At 39.7% G+C, this 18,526-nt stretch overlaps 1 protein-coding gene across 7 annotated transcripts in view; it reads right to left on the bottom strand.

Annotated features, from left to right (window-relative positions):
- plcg1 (phospholipase C, gamma 1) overlaps positions 1 to 18,526 on the bottom strand; it is an 81,644-nt gene that overhangs the window by 34,986 nt on the left and 28,132 nt on the right. For all 7 annotated transcript variants that reach the window (XR_012398260.1, XR_012398259.1, XM_073938161.1 and 4 more), the window contains 5 exon segments: positions 17,712 to 17,781; positions 15,338 to 15,439; positions 12,683 to 12,801; positions 4,089 to 4,174; positions 995 to 1,115 (listed from right to left, as the gene is read on the bottom strand). Coding sequence is in view for 5 of the 7 variants with exons in the window: in XM_073938161.1 (XP_073794262.1) it covers positions 995 to 1,115; positions 4,089 to 4,174; positions 12,683 to 12,801; positions 15,338 to 15,439; positions 17,712 to 17,781 (498 nt within the window). In the remaining 2 variants the exon portion in view is untranslated.

Here is an 18,526-nt window from a genome sequence, read left to right as displayed (position 1 = left end):
GGACAGAGATTTGTTCAGACATGCTAGGTGAAAACGCTAGTGTGGACGCAGATTGTTTTTGATCTAAAACGCCGTTTTCAAACTAAAACACACTAGTGTAAACAGGGCCTTAGGCTGTACTCACACTAGGTACAGTTGCCTCGAACCAGGCCAAAGCACGCTTGTCCCCCCTCCCGTCTCCCCCGACGGCCCGCACTCACACCACAAACGGGCTTCGGCTTAGGAATGAGGAGGTCTGCTGAAGGCGCGCAGCTGTCGTGCTGTGAGGAGTTTGCGTCTTTAATAATCTACGGCAGTTTGCGTTCACTGAACAGTAAGAATGATTAATAAATCCATATGAAACAGTCCCTTAAAAGTCACGTCTCGCTTTCAGTTTCGGGCTTTGGTGCTTTTTGCACTCACACACAAGCGTACCGAGCCAAAGCCCAAGTGAACCGCGCTCAGGCCCACCTCTTCCAACCGGCCAGGGCCGGCCAAGTGAACCGTGCTTGAGCCCGATTCAGCGCACTCACACTTCTCAAACGATCCGGGAAACGGGCCTGGGCACGGTACGGATAGCATAGTGTGAGTAGGCCCTTAGTGAAAAAGATCTCTATACACTGCAATAAAGTGTGATTTCTGTGTCTGGTTTCTAGTCAAAATATCAAGAAGCATTTTCTAAACGAGCCTAAAACATTGTCATGTTTTCCGAAATAACAGATCAAAGGGCACCTATGATGCAAACTTTTGCTCAAATTTTTATTTCAAGATCAACCTTTGTAAGCTGTTTAGACAGAACTGTGTGTAGCTATAGTGTGTCCACAGTCATACTGGAGTGATATAAAGGGAGTTCAAGAGTTCACACTTAGCGGATGATTGTTAATAAGCTAGTTTGGCATGCTGTCCCAGGAGAGAGCCCTGAGCACATGAGATCCTTGAGCCTGGGGCTCCCACCCATTTGCAGGACGAGAGGGGAGTTTGAGAGTGTGTGTGTGTGTGTGTGTAAAACACTCACTCAGACGTGACGAATGCGTGCTCTTTGATGGTGTTGAGCACATCACTAAACTTGATCTTGGTGGTGAGGGTGTGACCGTGGTAGATGACAGGCATCCCGTCAGGACCGTCCCAGCAGTCCACTGCACACACACACACACAGACACACACAAACACAGGTCACAGATCAGAAGAACAGATGTTAGTCTAGCCCACTACACAGAAAGTTGTAGTCTATCTACATCAAACCTCAGATCCTACAATAAATAAATCAAACCAATATCAGACAAACTATAAAACGCTTGCTTTTGCTTTATTTTAGTCACTACATATTAACAGTACATTTAGAAAAATGACAAAAACCAACAGAAGGAAAAACAAAATGGAAGAAAAAAAGATAAGCCAAACCAAACAAAAGAAGCTTAATTTAAAAACAATCAACAAAACAAACTGAATGAGAAAAGAGGACAAACAAATGAAGCAAAATAAATAAACTTATTGAAAATTAAAGAAAGGAATGAAGAAAAGAAAAAACACAGGAAACCAAATCAAGAAAAAAATAAATAAACACACCAAGAAAACAAAAATGGAAAAAAAGCAAAAACAAATGAAAGAACAAAACTAAATAAACCACAATAAAAAGAAAGGGTCATTTCATTTTTGTTTATTTTTTTTTCTAGAAACAATAAAAGGAAAACATAAGACAGAAGTATAGAACTATATGAAGCTAATACGGAAGTAACTGAACCTGCAATTCATTGAAATTCCACTAGGCTTGGCTCTAAAATAGAGCACATTTCTATTGACCCCAATGTTAAAAATGACCGATTTTACAGCAGAAGAAAAGGTGTTTACAGCCTCGTACAAAAAAAGATTTTGGTGTATACAGCTAATATTACCCTTCATGACAACTGTGAGGGGGTGAAATTTTTTTTTACAACTCATTCATTTAATTTATATTAGGTCTGCATAATTAAGGGCGTGGCCACTTGAGTGACAGCGAGGTCTCGCTGATCATCATAACATCACCTTCCGGCTGATAAGCTGCTGAACTCAGCATATACTGTACACCGTGTTTTTGTTTTGTTTTATGTGGCTTTACACAGTCAATTGCACAGTCAAAATATTTGTTTTATTTAAGATCATTTTAAATGTTTTTTTAGAGCTGTAATGCACTCCAGAATCTGCCAGATTGATTAGCTGTAGGCTCTAGAACATCATCTGAAGCGTTGTCATACTGTGATATGCCTGGATTTCATCAATAGCCTTGCATTTATGAACACAGACTATATATGTGTTTGGAAGTAATTTGCGTTTTCCTCCTGTAGTAAAACATCAAAAGAACAATTTTAATGGCTCAAATGTATTATAACAGTGTTTTAAAAGACTAAACACTTTATTGGTATAGTATACAACCAAGCACATGTGATCAGAACACAAACGAGTCGCAGGTGATTAAGTGTTAAGTGTTTCTCTCAAAAAAAAAAGCCTGTCTAAGCAAAAGGCCAGCAGGCGTCTGTAGCTCCGCTCACGCTCCGCCTCTTTGCCCTTGTTTGCTATCCCCGGTCAGTGCGATGACGTGCGAACAAAACGGCGACGGTTGGCCACACCCCCTTGCATTTTTATTTGCACTCTTGAGCTACATCCATATCTTTTACAGTCTATGTATAGAACCAAGAAAAAGAAATCAAACAAAAGAAACCAAATAAAAACTAAATAAAACCAAAACTTTTACTTCCTTAAAAAATAAAACAACAATAATAAAAAAAACAAATAAACAAAAGGAACAGATATACTTGATTTTTTTTTAACCAACTAAAAATGTAAATAAATGCATAATATTGTACCTGTGTAAATATGGTCTGCTAGTTTTACTACTTGGTGGACCAAGTGAAAAAATATACAGTGTATTCTGTTCTACACCCATAGATATATACATTAGATGTCGCCTGGTCTATTGTTGTCTATTGGACGGAATGCGTCAATAGCGCCGCCATCTTGCTACAGGGTAGCGCTCCTCTGAAATGAATGCGGGACCAAGGTACAGTTGAGGACTGTGGCCATCCAAAGCCAGAGATATACACACATACACATATATCTGTGATTGGGAGTTTTCCTGGATGTTAGTATGTCATTTTTTTTCTAATTACGAAAATTATGATTTTACATCACTTTTCTACATTGATGGATCAGTGACCGCACGGGCATTCCTGACAAAAAGCTTGTATTTGTGTGTACAGAAATGTACTATTCACCCTGCCTGTTAAATTTGATCTAATCATGTCCAGAAACACAGCTCCTCTCCTGCTTTCACTTCTCATACTGACGGAGGGAGCGATTCGTTTGTGAATGAATCCCCCGAATGACTCTTTCACTAACGTTAGCCGACAATAACACAAGTTTCTGGCAGTGCAGCATCTCGTTGTCATATTTCTTTTGCATTGTTTGCTGATTTTATTCAACAAAACTAGCATAAGCCGAGTGTTTAGTGCGAGTTGGAGCTGCTTTGCCGTATGGTGAATGCAGTAAGTTACTGTTATCATCAATAACGTTTCCTGATTAGCACAAAAGTTCAGAACATACAAAAACAGAAAAAAACTTAATATTACCTATGAAATGTTCTGCCTTTGTGCTTTGTTTTCTTTGTTTGCTCGTTACTACACCCATAGACAGCGCTAAAGTCCCGCATCTTCACGTAATAACACTGTCTTGACTAGTGCAGTTGATTGACATTTGTCCTGGGAGCCCTGTACCAATGTGGCGGCGCTATTGACGCATGCTCAGGGTCACTATGCGATATCTAGTGTATATATCTATGTTCTACACCGACTTAAAAAAGGCTTCATTATCAGCATCAACAGTGCTGGGTTCCACACAATCCCTTCATGTCGTCCCAACACAAATCGATTAAGTTAACTTGATGTTTTTTTTATCTTAAGTTGGTTGTACACTAAATAATTAAGCTGTCCAAAAAAAACTCAGTAGTTGTGTTAATTCAGCTCATTTTAACTAAGTAGTTTGAACAAGCAGCAGAGTGAAGCTACTAGTTTAAAAACTGCAGTATTATGCAGTAAACTGCAGTGTGTGTGTACTAATGTGTGTGTGTTGTGTCTTACACTCGATGCATCTGCAGCCCATGCGCAGACAGCGGGCGTACGCCTCCAGAGACGACTCGCTGGAAAACTGGTCCCCCGTCAGATAGCTAAAAATACACACAGCACACACACACACACACGTCAGGGCATGACAGATCAACAATCCACACCTTTATTAAAGCCCAGACAGGCAAATAACCTTTACAAACACCTTCAGGAATGCTTTCTGCTCGGTCAGACTTTACCTGCTTCTGTTTAAAGCATACAACAGCTTCATCAACAAGACACACCGGTTAAACACACGCATACACGCACATCGTAACTGTTTAAATCATGCAAGAAACAACAATCAGCATCGAAGAGGCATTGAGTTATGAACTGAAAGTACAGCGCAGGTTCAGTTTAACTTGAGTGCTGTTGGGGATGTTTTCATCCACTCCGGGCGGATTTTGAGTCTTAATTTGGCCATAACTTTCTCCATTTCAGCAAATGGAGGGATTTTTGCCGATAAATCTTATTTTGACACATATTTTGGGATGATGATTTGAACATCTTTAAAAACTCAATACATTCTGGCCAATTATACAACCATTTCCTTTTGTTTGTTTGTTTGCTTTATTTATAGAGCACATTTAAAAACAACAGATGTTGACCAAAGTGCTTTACAAAACGACCAGCATACAAAATCTATACCTATATAAAAATTTAGCAAAATATATAAAACAGATTAAAATTAAATTAATTACAATCAAAGGCAAGAGACAGAAGGTGATTTTTTAGATGAGACTTAAAAGCACCAAGTGAAGAACATGACCGGATCTGTAAAGGCATGTTAGGGGCATGTCAAAGCCATGACACCATACACCTGACCAAAGTTTTGTGGAGGATCCCAGTCTTATTTGTTTTAATTCGGCTAGAATAAAAGCAGTTTAATTTTTTAAACACCATTTTAAGGACAAAATTATTAGCCTCTTTAAGCTTTGTATTTTTTCGATAGTCTACAGAACAAACCATCATTATACAATAACTTGCCTAATTACACTAACCTGCCTAATTAAACTAATTAACCTAGTTAAGCCTTTAAATGTCACTTTAAGCTGAATATAATTGTCTTAAAAATATCTAGTCTAATATTATTTACCGTCATCATGGCAAAGATAAAATAAATCAGTTATTAGAGATGAGTTATTAAAACTATTATGATTAGAAGTGTGTTAAAGAAATCTGCTCTCCGATAAACAGAAATTGAGGAAAAAAATAATTCAGGGGGGCGAATAATTCTGACTTCAACTGTATATAGATATATTTACATGAAGTGAAGTTTTTTTTCCCTTTCCGCTGTCGCCACTGGCTCGCATGGTTCAGGATTGGTAGAGATACGCATCGATGAATTTGCTCTTCAGTGTTTGAACTCTCAGTAATGATTAAATCACACTGAACTGAGCTAAACTGAACTGAACTGAACTTAAACACTAAAACCTGAACCACACTGTTCCAGTTACTGAACCACACTGTTCCAGTTACTATGACCATTTATGTGAAGCTGCTTTGACACAATCTATATTGTAAAAGCGCTATACAAATAAAGCTGAATTTAATTGAAGAGTTTAGATGCAAAACCCTCTAAATCCAGATTTATTTTCTTGTAAAGGAGCCTTTTCTAACTCAAGCCTATGACTAGGTTTAGAAGTTTCATATTATAGGTAATGATAAGGTTATCAGCTGCTAAATAAAATACCTTTTTTTCCCAAAAATGTCACTTTAAACAATTCTTTGGTTTTTAACAAGGGAGATTTTCTTTTGTGTTAAAACCAGCAAAATCCACTTCTGCTTTTTTTTGAAAAACCTCTAATGCCGAGTTCAGACTGCATGATTTTCAAAGTAGTCGTGTCACAGATGTTTTCACACTGCATGACTATCTGGGCTAGCGTTTCGTCGCTGCTTTGTTTACACTGCAAGATTGATCTGTGACAAGGACTTTCACATTGCATGACTTTACTATAGGAAGAATCGCCGACAACTTCGTCCAAACTACGTCTCACAGCCAAAAACATGTAGTACATCTTTTGTTCTTAACTACATAATGAGAAAGAAGCCTTTAATGGGGTAGCACATGTACATATTTGCTCACCTGGGTTTAAAGGGAATTAGCCATTTCTCCTCAACGTTGATAATAAACTAATTTCTTTCTGTATGAAACGTCAAACAGACACGGTTGCTCCTGAGTCCTGTCAAACCTCCACTAGTTTTCCCTCCATTTCGTGGGTCCAAATAAACCGAAAAAGAGCGCTTTTACCTTCTCCTAAAACCTCCTGCTGGCCTGCAGCAGGTATACAAACACACACACACACACACAGAAGTGAATGCCGCTCTCTCATTGGCTGTAGGCGATCGCTGATGTTATTTTCAGTCAAAACTCAATTCACACGGCAATTCACTCTCAGATTGCGTCTTTGATCATTCATACTGTGTGACTGTCACTCACGTGCAAGAGCAGCGATTTGCCTGTGATTTCAGGCATTTGTCGGCAATTTCTCAAAACCTGTCGGCGAGCCAAAATCGGGGCTAAAATCACGCAGTCTGAACTAGGCATAACGCCACATTCACACGGGGCTTCAGCGTCAACGCTTGACTGAAGGCGTGTCTGAAGTTGGGGCTGACGCGATCGTCATAGAAGCGTCAGCCAATGAAATTTAGGCCCCGTTTACACTAATGTGTTTTTGTTTTAAAACGCATAAGTTTTGCTACGGTTACGCCATCTGTCCACACTACGCCGGAGTTTTCGAGCGCCAAAAACGTAGCGTTTTGAAAACGCTGGAGAGGCTGTTTTCATTCCGAAACGCTGCTGCTCCGTCTCAGTGTGGATGATGGAAAACGGAGACATCTAAAAACAGAGATGAGATTCGCTACCTGATTGGGGCTTTTGTGTCATTGCGTATCCTTCCCTTATTCGTCAAGCCTCTATCACATGACTAAAACACATGGCTTTAACGCTACTGGAAGACAGTACTGTAAACAACAACATGAACACAGAAATGGGAGCGTTGTTTGCACTATTGTCTGTTTTAGACGCCATTGTGCAGTTATTCATTTGTTACGTTTAGTAACAACTCGACCTCGTCATCTGTCCACAAAAACACCTCTCTTGCTTTCTTTGCCATCGCGTTCATTGTTCAACCGGCGTTTGTTGACTAACAATAACCAAATGCCGAGCGAGACGCATGCTTTCTGTTTATACTAGAACGCGCATGCCCAGAGTGCGCGAATGGTCACGTGATACACGTTTTTGGTGGCGTAGTGTGGACGGAGATATGTTCAGAGACGCTAGGTGAAACGCTAGTGTGGACGAAGATCGTTTTTGATCTAAAACGCACTAGTGTAAACGGGGCCTTAGTCAGAAATAGGCCACTGTCTAGCTGGTGTATTTACATACAGCGATCTGATTGGCTGACGCTTCAGTTGGCTCTTAAAAAGTTGAGCTAGTCCCAACTTCTGCAGCGAGCAACGCCTCTGAAGGGGCGCCGATGGATCCACAATGCAGTTCGGCAACGCCTGACGCGAATAGGAAGTGCTGACGCTGACACACGGCGCGTAAATCCACCTACTGGGACAAGACAATCCAGTATATGTTTTACACAGCAAATGCTCTTCCAGCTGCAATCCATCACTGGGAAACATCCATATCCACTCATTCACACACATACACAACAGACAATTTTAGCACACCTAATTCCCCTATATGTCTTTGGACTTGTGGGGGAAACCAGAGCACCCGGAGGAAACTCATGCCAACATGGGGAGAACATGCAAACTCCACACAGAAATGCCAATCAGACATTTAATTCAACTCAATGTTTACTAAGAGAAACACAAGACCTTGATAGATGTGTTTCTGAGATTCTGCTGGTTGTTCAACAACACTCTTTAGTTTTTAGACCTGCGGTTGACATGTATGAATCAGATTTCTTAAATGTTTGGGACACTTATGATTCAGAGCATCTGCGATACTATCTCCAGAAATAAGAGGCTTCAAACTTGTCCAGAAACACTTAATTAAAAGTGGAGGAGTCTCTGAGGATTAACTCAATACTTTAAACCAGCAAATACTACCCAACACACACTAACCAACAAACCTTTAACAAATATCTAATACTGTGGTTGCCTGAGGTTGGATTGTTTTGTAAAACTCTAACAACAAACTAACCGACTGACAAACCAAAGAACAACCCAGCGATCCCAATCATCAACCGTTTTTAGTTCTTTCAGGAAGTGTAACATCATACAAAACAACCAACCAACCTGCTCTTATTCCATTATCTACTATTACCAAACAACGATAACACTTTAGTTTAGGTAACAATTCACACCATTTACTACTGGATTATACCTGCCTGCTATTAAGATACCAACTGTTTATTAGCACTTACGCCTCGTTTCCACTGGTACAGTACGGTACAGTTAGGGTCACCTTTATCAGGCTTGCGTTTCCACCACAAAGGGTACCCTTTTAGTGTGCGTATGACAAAGTTTAAGTCGAAGTCATGCTCGCTTGAATAAATGTCTACAGTAAAGCTGTACGGGTCGTTCACATATCATTATGAGCAGCACTTCTCACAAAACAGATGCTTTACACATATAAATACTTGTCTATAAATGTTTATTACTTACTTTTCTATGAACATGATTTGATTATAACTGCAGATCAATGACGGTGCTAAATAGGCTACTGTAACGTCTATAATTATATAAAATAAATACATAAATGCAACATATATGAACACATACAGACCCTTACAGTCTCCGATATATTCGATATAGTCCGATATAGTCCGATATAGTCTCCGACGAGTCTTTGCTGAGGCCATCTTCCAGCCTAAACCACGACGAATGAAGTTCTGCACAAGACTTTTGGCCAGCGGAGAAATTAAAATGGTCGTGCCCAACTGAGTCTGGTTCCCTCAAGGTTTTTTTTCTTCACTCCCATCAGGTGAAGTTTTTTTTCCCTCTCCGCTGTCGCCACTGCCTCGCATGGTTCAGGATTGGTAGAGCTACGCATCGATGAATTGGCTCTTCAGTGTTTGAACTCTCAGTAATGATTTAATCACGCTGAACTGAGCTAAACTGAACTGAACTGAATTTAAACACTAAAACCTGAACTACACTGTTCCAGTTACTATGACCATTTATGTGAAGCTGCTTTGACACAATCTACATTGTAAAAGCGCTATACAAATAAAGCTGAATTGAATTGAATATTATTAACTACAGAACAACTACAAATATCATACATTTAGTACTTATTTGAGTTCAAAAACACACGCAATATAGCCCAGAGTCTGCGCAAACCTCTCATCTGTGTCTGTAATCTTCAGCAGCTCATGTAAGCTCTGTTACAGAGTCATTTTGTCATTCCCAGTTCATAATAATCCAAAAGACGAAGATAAACATGGCAGTTTGTTCATGATCAGGTTGCTAAAACAATTTTGCTCCTGTGTTTTGACGGCTTCTCTTTTTTTCCCCCGTTTCACTCTCGCTTCACTCTCGCGCTTGTCCTTTTTTTCCTGAATGGATCAGATGACGGAGACACTTCAATAATCGCACTCCTGTTATTATCATCAGCTCAAGAAGTTCATTATATCAAGTATAGATGCGGTCGCGAGCTCCCGGAAGAAAGCGAATACCGCTCGCACTTTTAGACGGGTTCATAAAACAACAACAGGACACGGCAGATTTTTCTTCTTGGCTTTGTGTCTGTTCATCGAGAAGACGACAAGGTTTGTTTGAGCCCGGGTCATCCCATTATTATATGCATATAATATTTTCATGTAATGTCTCGGCCTTGTATTTAAAAAAACATGGTGGTTCCTTTGTTTACGTTCTGTGTAGCTCCACGAGCTCGTGACGCATCTCTGTAACCAAGCAGCGTTCATCTGCACGTGTAGTTCCACCTTTTGGTACTCTTTCTCCTGTTTGGTACCCGTTTAAAAGGGTGGCGAAAAAGTGGTACAGTACGGTTTGGTACGCTTTCTGACCAAGGAAACGGCCGTAAAAGCGTACCAAACCGAACCGTACCGTACCACTCAGTGGAAACGGGCCATTATATAGTATGATCTTTTTTTACATCCATAATCTAAACCAAACTACTCCCTTGCTAACTATTAATAAGCAGCTAATCAGTAGTTTATTGAGCATAAAGTCTTAATTAATGGTTTGTTAATACCATACATTGTACATTAAAAAGTAAAGCTGGACCAAACAAATTCAGACCAAACAAACAAATAATTTTATACACTACCAACAAACAAAACGTCTACATCAGCAAAGATTCAGGCTCTTTGAGGAGGATTAGTGTTATATTTAACCTAAAGCCTAGTTTCCGCTGAGCGCTAGAGTTTACGTCACGCTCATCGGGCTTGTGTTTCCACCACCAACAAATGCTGTCATCTTTAACTCATCCTTCAGTTGTTCAAAACCGGTTTGACTTTCTTCAACACAAAAGAAGATATTTTGAAGAAACCCGAACCCGACTTCCACACTCACTTGCTCTTCCTGCCCTTGATGTCAGTGACTACGTTTACATGGACATCAGTAATCGAATTATTTGCCTTAATCTAATTAAGAGAATAATAAGATTAAGGCGTTTACATGAGTTGCTTTTTGAGTGTAACCTTCATGATCCCGTTTTACAAGCACATACTTAGGGTGCTTACACACCTGTGAATCGATCCAGTTGTTCCGAAACAGAGATTACAATTGTTACATTGTTGCTCTTTGCTCTTGGTGCGGTTCACTTTTACACGCCAAAGTTTCTAATCGGACCAAAAGAGCTAAAACAAGACACGTGCGAGTAAACTCTCCTCACATTGGTCAGAGTGTCAGGGTTTATTTTGCTCAGGTGTCAGGAGAGGTGGTGGTTTGGTGGTGTTTGACAAGGTGCGCGCGACGTGTCTGAAGAGTGAGGTGCGATGCGGTGGGGAGGGGTGAGAAGGGTGCGCAACGTAGCCTATTTGAGGACCGGGAGGGAGACGTGAGATTACCGGGAGATTATCACTTGTTTGCGGGCATCCGGAGACTCGCGAACTTCCCGCCCTACTCATAATTCTCTCTTCATATAGCTGTATGAGTATTACAAATCAAACACAATGAAATAACCGCGCTCCGATTGTATGGCTTTCTCACTGCAATAGATCCGCTCCAGAGTTCGTTTCAATCGAGCCGAGACCACCTCATTCAAGCGATATCAGAACGATTGATTTGGCGCGGATCCGAGAGCGATTGATGGTTTCACATACGCCAAACGAACCACGCTAACTGGGCAAACGAGACCGGTTCCCAAACAAAAGTGTAGGTGTGAAAGCTCCCTTAGATTAACGTCGTTGTGTCACAGCTAGGGTTTGTAACGGTATGAATTTTTTACGGTATGATAATCGTCTAAAACAATACCACGGTTTGATGGTTTCGCGGTATACGGTATGTTACAAATGTTACAAAATAATAGAACAGTGAAGCAAATTTGACTTTTTCCAAATAATATATTTTAAGTTACTATAAACAACACCACTTACAATGAACAGATAAAAAAATAAGAAAATAATAAATAATGTGTCAAAGTCCAAATAAAGTCCAAATAAACATGGTGCAAATCCTCAGTAAAAAATAGATATAAATATTTACTATACTATAAATAGTTACATAACGAAACTAGGTTCAATATGGAACATCCTTAGGTTTTATGTGCCAGCATGGATATGGTTGTCTGTGGATATGGATTTGGATATGGTTGTCTGCAATGCAGACAAACAGATTCACCTTCATTTGCATCTTTTGAAAACAGCAAGAGCAGCAGTTCGTCTTTGCTGTGTCACTGTTTTGTCATGTTTCTGTGCTGCTGTGCATGCAACAGTACTTAGTATGAGAATTATTTCATGCAAAACTTTTTTTTTTTTGCATTTTATTTAGCCGCGCATAAATGTATGCCTATCTCTCATTCCGTGTTGTTCAAAAAGCTCATGTTGGTCCACAAACAAAAGCGAAACCTATGCTTATTGGTTGTGATATAGCGAGTTTGAACCAATCTGGGCATGGAGGAGGGACAATGCATCAATGTATCATGTCTGGTTTGTCCGGAGACACAGTGACGAGCGTTTCTTTGTCAAATCAGCGTTGTCAAATTTTGATGACGTAACCGCACTGATTCCGGAGCCTCCTGAGCCGCGAATGTTATGTGATACAGCACTGGAAAGCTGTAATTTTGCTGTAATTTTGGTTGTTTCATTATTACTTTGTCGACTTTAACTGCAGTTTGGCACTTTCACTTTCATTTGGGCACATCTTTGCGCGCCACACACACACACACACACACACACACACACACACAGGATAATGCGGTTTAGTTTGCGCTTTTAAGAGCAACACATTTTTACAACCAGAAAGGGGTGGTAAATATCGAAGTAATCGTTTATCTCGATTAATGGTTTTTGATAATCGTTAGAAGCCAAAATCGAAATCTGATTTTCGATTAAGTGCACAGCCCTAGTTACCCAGAGAGCAGTCAGAAACACATATGTTGGAGTTTTAAATAAACATGGGCTAGTTTTAGCTAGTGGTCCACTCACGTGTTGTGAGACGAGGAGATCCAGTAGTGTGACAGGGGGTTGTTCATGTCCTCGGGCCGCACCTGATCCAGCTGAGCGTCCCAGATGGTGTTCTCTTTGGAGAACAGATAGGTGAGGAACTGAGAAGCACAAAACACAGCACACGTTACTCAGAGCTGCAGATGTTCATCAACACAAACAATCCATTAAAATTCAATAACAACCAGGATTCAGTCAGCAGGAATTTTTTTCTTGCGATTAATTGCTGAATGTTTTAATTGTAATCCTTTTTAGAAGGTGTAAAATAAGTCTCTGGTGTCCCTAGAGTGTGTATGTGAAGTTTCATCTCTAAATACACCCTAAAAAAATGTAAATGACTCCTCGAAACTGACCCTTTTTGTGGTGTTTTGGTGACTGTTGCTTTAAATGCAAATGAGATTGTGCTCTTTTTAGAAGAGGGCGGAGCTACATATGTCAGGATAGTGTCAGATGCAACTAGAAGAATAACGTTCTATGCTAATGAGGGGGAGATGGTCACTAGTGGGCGGGGCTTTCCCTCTCTGATGACGCGTACAAAGGAAGAATGTCAATCGAAGTGTTTCTGCAGACTGTTTATATCAAGAGTGATAACAAATAAAATTAATACATTATTTCCATTAGAAGCTGGTTATAATCACACACTGCTGCCACACAATTGTGTTTGAACCCTTTATAAAAGTGATTTGGTGGAATGGTGGTGAAAAGTGAAATGGTGGTGGTGGTGTGGATTGTAAAACGCTTTGGGTGTATGGCCATACACAAATGCGCTAAATAAATATTGAAAAAAAAAAATAATAATAATAATAATAAAAAATAAAAGTGATTTCTGCATAATAGGTGCCCTTTAAATCAAATCAAATAAATGTATTTATTAAAAAAGGTACATTTATCACAATATACTGTATTATCACGATATTGACCCACTGTAAACTGCAAAAACGTTTACTTTGCAAATGAAAATACAGTAAAGCAATACACTTAAGTACTTTTGGTGTTATTATACCTGTTGAAGTAAATAAATGCTTCAATTTAACACTAATTTAGATTTCTTCAACAGGTAACACTTTACAATGAACTCCTAACAGGATAGTATATGTATATATATGTATATAAGTCAACAGGATAGTATATGTATATAGTGTCGTCCCAAATGGCACACTGATGTTTTTTTTACTAAGCGGAAATTCAAACCGTTTCCCTGATGACGTTTGACAGTGAAATAAACGACCGAATTATCAAATAATACCTGCCGTGAGTATAACCGCATTCACCATCGGGAGGCGCTATAATCACTCTCATACTAGAATTTTGCTTTCACCATTCAAAATAAATAAAAGTTATTCAACATGTGCACCCGATAGCTCCGCCCCTTCCGCTACGTGAGCAAACCTGCGCACTTCACGCACTCAACGACCGCAGGTTTGCTCACGTAGCGGAAGGGGCGGAGCTATCGGGCGCACATGTTGAATAACTTTTATTTATTTTGAATGGTGAAAGCAAAATTGTGAAAAGCATGCTGAAATATTATCGAGAGCTGTTTATCCAGCCTGATCTCGGTTTACCCGTTAGGAAAATTGACCGAAGTTAATATCTGATCATTTTTTCATGTTTTAATCTTATAATATGTTGTGTATAATATGCCAATTGTTTTGTTCTTTCTTTTGAGCTGTCAGTGCGGAAATGATCAACATTGATCTGCTTCGCGATCTGATGCAGTCTCGGTTCATCTGCTATATATAACATATGTCTCTCTATAATTTAAGCCTAAAATGCAGAATTCTAGCCAACGTTTCTTTAATAGATTGATTAATTCAATAGATAGATTTTGGTAATTATGCGTGTGACTTACCTTTATTCATTTACTGTATGATTTGTTTATGGGTAAAACAAAGACCATGCAGGTCAGGTAGTTTAAACGGTAGGCTACAAATAATTAATTTGTTATTAATTAATTAATTAATTATTCATAATCGAAAATCGAATCAAATTGTGACTTAAGAATCGAAAATGTAATCGAATCGAGAATTTGGAGGATCGTGACACCCTTAATATTAATTAAAGCCACTTAATTTAAAGTGGGACCATTTTTTCTTTTTTCTTTGTTTTATTTCGGCTAGAATGAAAGCAGTTTTTAATTTTTTAATAAACATTAAAAGGTCAGTTTTATTAGTCACTTTAAGCTATATTTTTTTCTACAAAGTTTAACAACAACGTTCAGTAGACGAAAAAGCCACGCCCACTGTTTGCTCATTTAATATTCCGTCTGTTTAGGAACTGCATCACAATATGAGCGAGAAAAAAATGGCACTGCTTCCAGTTCATGTGGACTTTAAATCGTCAAGCATTTGCTGTGATGAACAAACACTGAAACAGCAATCTGAATACTCTTAAACATCTCTCCACACGTATAAATATTAAACAATTATTGACATTACTATGAAGTGCCCATGATATCAATACTGAGTGTGTTCATGATCACAATTTATGATTACTGTATATCGGCAGATCTGAGGTCACATGACATAGCAGCAGCGAAGCAGGAAGTGGTGTTGTGGGTAAATAAAGTAACACACGCACGCAGGCACGCACACACACACACACACAGATCAAAGCGTGTGCAGAGAATAGATGTCTGACCTCGTCCTGGTGAAAGTAGGGCTGTTCGATCTCTCTCAGAGGATCCTTCAGGTAGCGGAACATGTACTCCTGCACCTTATTACTGTCTGCAGCCCACAGCTCCTGAAACACACACACACAAACAAACACACAATCACACACATTAACAAATATACATTAGAGTGCACACACACACACACACACACACACACACACACTAGCACACATACAAACACAAATATATTTGCACACACACAAACAAGCAAACACTAGCGCACACACACTTTAGCATACACACACTAGCGCAAACATATTAGTGCACACACACACTAGCGCACAAGGACACAAACACATACAAATATATTTGCACACACACAAAAACAAGCAAACACTAGCGCATACATTTTAGCATACACATGCTAGCGCAAATGTATTAGTGCACACACACTAGCGCACAAGGACACAAACACACACAAATATATTTGCGCACACACACAAACAAGCAAACACTAGCGCACACACACTTTAGCATACACACACTTGCGCACACATATTAGTGTGCACACACACTAGCGCACAAGGACACAAACACACACAAATATATTTGCGCACACACACAAACAAGCAAACACTAGCGCACACACTTTAGCATACACACACTAGCGCAAACATAGTGTGCACACACACACTAGCGCACAAGGACACAAACACACACAAATATATTTGCACACACACACAAACAAGCAAACCTTAGCGCGCACACACTTTAGCATACACACACTTGCGCACACATTAGTGTGCACACACACTAGCGCACAAGGACACAAACACACACAAATATATTTGCACACACACAAACAAGCAAACACTAGCGCACACACACTTTAGCATACACACACTAGCGCAAACATAGTGTGCACACACACACTAGCGCACAAGGACACAAACACACACAAATATATTTGCACACACACAAACAAGCAAACACTAGCGCACACATTTTAGCATACACATGCTAGCGCAAACATAGTGTGCACACACACACTAGCGCACAAGGACACAAACACACACAAATATATTTGCACACACACAAACAAGCAAACACTAGCGCACACATTTTAGCATACACATGCTAGCGCAAACATATTAGTGTGCACACACACTAGCGCACAAGGACACAAACACACACAAATATATTTGCGCACACACACAAACAAGCAAACACTAGCGCACACACACTTTAGCATACACACACTTGCGCACACATATTAGTGTGCACACACACTAGCGCACAAGGACACAAACACACACAAATATATTTGCGCACACACACAAACAAGCAAACACTAGCGCACACACACTTTAGCATACACACACTTGCGCACACATATTAGTGTGCACACACACTAGCGCACAAGGACACAAACACACACAAATATATTTGCGCACACACACAAACAAGCAAACACTAGCGCACACACACTTTAGCATACACACACTTGCGCACACATATTAGTGTGCACACACACTAGCGCACAAGGACACAAACACACACACACACACACACAAATATATTTGCACACACACAAACAAGCAAACACTAGCGCACACACACTTTAGCATACACATGATAGCGCACACATATTAGTGCACACACACTAGCGCACAAGTACACAAACACAAACACACACATACAAACACACAAACACATACATACATACACAAATATATTTGCCCACACAAACAAACAAACACTAGTGCACACACACTTTAGCATACACACACTAGCGCACAAGGACACAAACACAAACATGCGCACACACACACACACACACACACATTAGAATACAAAAACAAACACAAATTAGCACACACAAACAAACACTAGCGTACACATCGACATAACAAAACAGACAAATGAAAACACAATAACAGAAACACACACACACACACACACACACACACACACACAATTAAAAGCACACAAATACAAAAAAAACACAAGCGAACAGTCACACACACACACATAATCCCAGAAACATATATACACACAAATGTGCACACACAAACACGGGCGAACACAAACACACACACACACATCAATATGAATGACACACAAATACACAACAAAAACACAAGTGAACAGTCCCGCGCGCACAAACATATTAACACAGAAATAAACACACACATGCGCGCGCGCGCGCGCGCACACACACACACACACACACACACACACACACACACACACACACACACACACACACACACACACACACACACACACACACACACACACACACACAGCAGCTGCTGGTGTTAATCTGAGACACGGGAATGAATGAATAAATAAATAAATAAATAAATAAATAAATAAATAAATAAATAAATAAATAACCTTCTGCTGTTCAATGAGGAAGTTCTGGAAGTCCTCGAGCGAGATCTTCTGCTCCGGTCTGTCAATAAACCTGCACACACGCACGCACACAGACACACACAGACACACACAAAGACACACACACAGACACACACACACACACACACATTCTCCATGACCCTTCACTAATAATAGACTGTATTGTGAAAAAATGACCAGCAAACAAATTCAGTCAACAATGTTATCATAATCATAACCTACTAAACAACCCAGCTGATGCGCTGTGCAGAAAATACAAGTATTCACTAGATCAACTATAAGATTAACATCACCATTATACAAGATCTTTAATTCAGACCAATCATATGACAATAAACGTCAATAGTGAAATCACAGTCAATAACTGCACATTTATTCAGTGACTCCTTTAATTCAGTCAAGTCTTTATTAGGTACACCTGTCCAGCTGCTCGCTAATGAAAAATTTCTAATCAGCCAATCAAATGGCAGCAACTCAATGCGTTTAGGCATGTAGACATGGTCATCAGAATAGGGAAGAAAGGGGATTTAAGGGACTTTGAACGTGGCATGGTTGTTAGTGCCAGAAGGGCTGGTTTAAATATTTCAGAAACTGCTGATCTACTGGGATTTTCACGCACAACCATCTCTAGAGTTTACAGAGAATGCTCTGAAAAAGAGGAAATATCCAGTGAGCGGCAGTTCTGTGGGTGCAAATGCCTTGTTGATGTCAGATGAGAATGGCCAGACTGGTTCCAGCTGATAGGAAGGCAACAGTAACTCAAATAAGCACTCGTTACAACTGAGCTCTGCAGAAGA

The sequence above is a fragment of the Danio rerio genome, chromosome 23 (assembly GCF_049306965.1).
Source record: "Danio rerio strain Tuebingen ecotype United States chromosome 23, GRCz12tu, whole genome shotgun sequence".
NCBI classification, from domain to species: domain Eukaryota; kingdom Metazoa; phylum Chordata; class Actinopteri; order Cypriniformes; family Danionidae; genus Danio; species Danio rerio.
This window is presented reverse-complemented; position numbering and strand designations above follow the sequence as displayed.